This window comes from Hyla sarda, chromosome 5 (assembly GCF_029499605.1).
Source record: "Hyla sarda isolate aHylSar1 chromosome 5, aHylSar1.hap1, whole genome shotgun sequence".
Classification (NCBI taxonomy): Eukaryota; Metazoa; Chordata; class Amphibia; order Anura; family Hylidae; genus Hyla; species Hyla sarda.
In genome coordinates, this window is record NC_079193.1 from 12,508,235 (window position 1) to 12,513,672 (window position 5,438).

At 48.5% G+C, this 5,438-nt stretch overlaps 1 protein-coding gene across 1 annotated transcript; it reads left to right on the forward strand.

The window, feature by feature from the left end:
- Positions 1–343: 343 nt before the first annotated feature.
- NRM (nurim) lies at positions 344–4,466 on the forward strand. Its single transcript, XM_056518331.1, has 2 exons — positions 344–419; positions 3,374–4,466. Exon 2 carries the CDS (start codon positions 3,478–3,480, stop codon positions 4,336–4,338), a length of 861 nt encoding a protein of 286 aa, XP_056374306.1. The 5' UTR covers positions 344–419; positions 3,374–3,477; the 3' UTR covers positions 4,339–4,466.
- Positions 4,467–5,438: the final 972 nt, after the last annotated feature.

Consider the following 5,438-nt stretch of genomic DNA (forward strand, 5'->3'; position numbering starts at 1 on the left):
CATTTACTGAGCTGCTGTATCTAATCCTGCAATGCGTGATACGTTCTGCTGATCCGCTGTATCTAAGCTCATCATGTGGTACATGTGATACTGGTTATGTGCTGTGGTATCTAATCCTATCATGAATAACACCATCTACCCTGCCACTGCATCTCATCCTGTGGTGTGTGATACAGCCTTCTGAGCTGCTGTATCTAAGTCCATCATGTGTGATACTCTCAGAACATCCAGCTCTGCATTGTTGTGTGTTTGCATTGGTCTTGTGGTCGCTCCCCCTACAGGTCGCTTACACCTTTTTGTCTCTCTGCAGCCTCCGTACCTCCTCTGAAAGCAAAGGGCAAAGTGCATTGTGGGAGGAAGAAGCCTCATTTTGCAGAGTGATTTGGGCGGGAGAGGCAGACGCCTCCATCTTTTCTCTGGTAAGGATTAGTCGGGGTGCTGGAGATCCAGCTGGTGTTTGGCCTTATATGGGCAGCGGTGACCGTTATGTCCGTTATTCAGGGCAGAACTTTGTTTTGTTTATAAACACAAAATGTATCAAAACAAATAAAAGTTGTATCAGTTATCGGGTGGAGCGGAGAGGATCGGCTGCTGTGTGTACATTGTAGATCCTCGCACCTATTAACCCTACCCTAGCCGGGTTTTGTTGCCTGTTTATATAGGACGCCCCCCCCCCCAACCTATGACCCTCCAGAAATATTACTGACCCCCTAAACAATACAAACTCCAGGGCCCCTAAATAATGACCTATGTTTATGCAGAACTCCTAAAGAAATCCAGACCCCACTAAGTAAATCTAAACTAAACCAATATCTCCCAACCAGGGTTCCTCCAGCTGTTGCGAAACTACAACATTAGTAAAAAGTGCAATGTCTATAGCAGTGCTTCCCAACCAGGGTGCCTCCAGCTGTTGCGAAACTACAACATTAGTGACAAGTGCAATGTCTATAGCAGTGTTTCCCAACCAGGGTGCCTCCAGCTGTTGCAAAACTACAACATTAGTAAAAAGTGCATTGTCTATAGCAGTGTTTCCCAACCAGGGTGCCTCCAGCTGTTGCAAAACTACAACATTAGTGACAAGTGCAATGTCTATAGCAGTGTTTCCCACTCAGGGTGCATCCAGCTGTTGCAAAACTACAACTTCCAGCATGCCCGGACAGCCTTTGGCTGTCCGGGCATGCTGGGAGTTGTAGTTTTGCAATAGGTGGAGACACCCTGGTTGGGGAACAGTTCCCTAAATAATGATCTACATTGCAACTGTGTCTTTAAGGGTGCGTTCACACGGCTGTCTGTCCCCGTTTTTTTCCCCCCGTTTAGGCTGCGTTCACGCGGCCGTCTAGACCCATCCCGTTCTTCTCCCGTCAAAAATAAAAGCTGAATTAAATTTTTTTTAAAGCACAATAACGGATGTTATCCGTTTGTATCCGTTATTGTTCAGTTAATAAACCAAATCAATTTTTTATTCTTCTGAGCATGCTCAGAAGTAAAAAATGGATCAATGAACGGATTGAAAAAAGGGATGACATTATTGATCACGGCATCTGAGGGGTTAATGGCGGACATCTGCGGGATCGGGTATGTCCGCCATTACCGGCGGGTCCCTGGCTGCGATCAACAGCCGTGACCTGCCGCGCATGATCCGGGCATCGCTCCGATGCTCGCGGTTATGCTTAGGACGTAAATGTACGTCCTGGTGCGTTAAGTGCCAGCTCACCAGGACGTATATTTACGTCCTGCGTCGTTAAGGGGTTAAAGGCTCATCCGTTTTCTATAGACTTCGTGTGAACGCAGCCTAAGCAGGTTGTGTGTAATGTGCTGCGGAGCCATGAATTTAAAGGGTTACTCCGCTCCCCAGCAACCGGAACATTGAGTTCCGGACGCTGGGTGGCGGAGTAACCCTTTAAGCCTGTTGTGATACTATTGTCTGAACTAATGTATTCAGTATAATAGGAGTTGTAGTTTTGCAACATCTGGCAGATTTGGTTAAAGGGGTTATCCAGGAAAAAACTTTTTTTTATATATCAACTGGCTCCAGAAAGTTAAACAGATTTGTAAATTACTTCTATTAAAAAATATTAATCCTTTCAGTACTTATGAGCTTCTGAAGTTAAGGTTGTTCTTTTCTGTCTAAGTGCTCTCTGATGACACGTGTCTCGGGAACCGCCCAATTTAGAAGAGGTTTGCTATGGGGATTTGCTTCTAAACTGGGCGGTTCCCGAGACACGTGTCATCAGAGAGCACTTAGACAGAAAAGAACAACCTTAACTTCAGAAGCTCATAAGTACTGAAAGGATTAAGATTTTTCAATAGAAGTAATTTACAAATCTGTTTAACTTTCTGGACCCAGTTGAGATATATATATAAAGTTTTTTTTCCTGGAATACCCCTTTAATGTTCGTGTAATGTCAGTGGGCAAATTTAGCTTGGGGGTACATTCTCACAGGGCGGATTACCTGCGGGATTTCCTCAGCGTATTTGCTGCGGAAAATCCGCAGCGGATTTTGCTACCATTGACTTCAATGGGTCGTCAGAAAATCCGCAATAGAGGCGGTTTTGCAGATTTTCCTTCGGACCCATTGAATTCAAGGGTAGCAGATTATCTTCTGCGGATTTTCCGCAGCAAATACGCTGCTGAAATTCTGCAGGTAATCTGCCCATGTGAACGTACGCGCGGGGTGCGTTCACACTGAGTAATTCAAGAGGAATTTACTCGAGTAATCCATCTTGAATTCTCCGCTTAGAAATAATTAACATCTGTTCTGCCATTAACTTACAAGGTATTTGACTCTGCGCTGTTCACACTGCGTAAATTCTGCTGACGGAATTTCGCCGCGGAATTCCGTTCTGCTAGAAGAAAGAACATGTTCATTCTTTTTGCGGAATACGCGAGCAGAAGTCCATTGAAGTCAATGGTAAGAAAAAAATCCGCTCAAAATAGTTTTTTCGCAAAATTTGCACGAAAAAGAAAATTTGATAAAAAGGGAAATTGTAATTGGTGGTAGTTAAAAAAAAAAAAAAAAAGGCAGTTTCTTCCTATATTTTCCGCAGCGGAATTTTTACGCGAGGATTCCTCTCCGATTCCTCAGTGTGAACGCGCCCTTAGGGAAACATAGTTGCTTTCTTCCAAAAACAGTGCCACTCTTGTCCTCAGTTTGTCTGCGGTATTGCAGCTCAATTCTGTTGAAGTGAATAGAACAAAGATGTAATACCGCACACAACCTGAGTACAGGGGTGGCGCAGTTTTTTTTTTAAAAGAAAGAAGCTTCTATTCTCAGATAACCCCTTTAACCTTTTAAACCTGCTTTTTTAGCACCAATAGTCACGTGACGTTGCCATGTTCTAACTGCACGCCTTCTCGCTTATTGTTTCCTAGTTCCGCCCGCCCTCTATATATCTCCAGTAGGGGGAGGGATTTCCGGCGCGGATAACCCAGATGAAGCCTGGCCGGGTGCTTTGGCGTCCACAGAGATTCTGAAGATGTCGGCAGGAGCTGAAGCCGCTTATTCCGGTTCCCAGGTGCCGTCGAAGCTGACGTGTCTGTCCCTGGGAGTGGTCTCTGTCCTCTGCTTCGTGGCAGGTTTCGGCACCGGGGTTGAGTTTGTGCGCTTCCTGTCTTTCGGCACCATATTTAAGGAGGCCAGCGGAGGAGGAGCGGAGGATGAGCCCCCTGTATCGTGGCGAGACGCCATCGGAGACGCCTCCTTCCTGCGTTCTCTTGGGATAAACGTTGCGTTGCTGGTATTATTCGTCATCCAGCATAGCCTCATGGCCTGGCCTGCGGTGAAGGACGTAGTGGGGAAGGTGTTTGGGGTCCTGCAGAGGTCCGCGTACATCCTGTGCACCGCGGCATCCCTGCAGATCATGATGCGGTACTGGCAGCCCTTCCCCCGCGGACCCCATCTCTGGAACGTCTCCACGGCCCCCTGGAGCGCTTGGCTCCCCCTGCTGTGCGCACTTCTCCATACCATATCGTGGCTCCTTATATTCAGCGTCCTGCTGATCTTCGACTATGCAGAACTGATGGGGGTCAAGCAGGTCTATTACCATTGCTTAGGAATGGGGGACCCCCTGTCTCACAAGTCGCCCCGCGCTGCCCGCCTGTACGCCCACCTCCGCCACCCCATCTACCTGGAGCTCCTGGTCATCCTCTGGGCCGTGCCGTCTCTCGGTCCTGACCGTCTGATCCTCGCCACCGCCCTGACCCTCTACCTGACCCTTGTCCACCGCCTGGACGTGCAGGATTACAGCTACCTCCGCTCCCAGCTGGAGAAGAAGTTCACGCTCTTCTCGCGAGAGGAATTGAGCTCCGAATATAGCGCCTTATGGAAAAAAGACTGAACCGGGAGTGCGGGGCTCAAGGAGAAGGCTCGAGAGCGGCGGTCTCCAAACTGTGGACCTCCAGCTATTGCGGAATTACATCTCCGGGCCTGCTGGGAGTTGTAGTCTTGCAACATCTGTAGGTCCACAGTTTGGAGACCACTGCTGTAGACCACTTTAGGTTGAGGTTTACTTTTGCCAATTGTTGTTACAATATAAGGATTTGGGTTTTTAGTTAAAGGGGTCCTCCGCCGCTCCGCGTTGGGAAAAAACTGTTCCGAGCGCTGGGGCCGGCTCCCGGAGTTTGTGACGTCATAGCCCCGCCCCCTCCTGATGTCACGCAACGCCCCCTCAATGCAAGTCTATGGGAGGGGGCGTGACGGCTGACACGCCCCCTCCCATAGACTTGCATTGAGGGGGCGGGGTGTGACATCATGAGGGGGTGGGGCTATGACGTCATGAGCTCCTGGAGCCGGCGCCGGGAACTCATGACACCATAGCCCCGCCCCTCAATGCAAGTCTATGGGAGGGGGCGTGACGGATGTCACGCCCCCTCCCATAGACTTGCATTGAGGGGGCGGGACGTGACTTCATGAGGGGGCGAGGCTTTGACATCACAAGCTCCCGTCTTCAGCGTTCGGAGTAGTTTGCTCCAAACACTGAACAGCGGAGTACCTACCCCTTCCAGTCGAATTCTGCCGCGAGACCTTCTGGCACCCAATCACCATGATGGATACAAGTGGGTGCCACATTATAGATGGGTGCCCCTGCATCTAATTCAGAACCCATGCACGCTCTTCTGAGCTGAGCATGTGTTTGTTCTAAAGCAGTGTCTCTCCAGCTGTTGCAAAACTAAAACTACCAGCATGCTGGGAATTTTAGTTTTGCAACAGCTGGAGGCCCCCTTTATTGGGAAACACTGTTCTAAAGAGAGAGAGAGAGAAACTGCAGTCAGTGGTGTCTAGAAGCAGCTTTCTCCTCTGTGCCTAAGGCTGGGTTCACATCACGTTTTTGCCATACTGTTTTCAATCAGTTTTTCTAAAGAAAATCGTATGGCAAAAAAAAAACGGATGAAACAGTATGGAAAAAAGTAAACCGTATGCATTTTTAAACTGTATACG

Excerpts from the sequence above, each read along its gene's own strand:
- NRM (XM_056518331.1), top strand. The coding sequence starts at position 3,478 with ATGTCGGCAGGAGCTGAAGCCGCTTATTCCGGTTCCCAGGTGCCGTCG.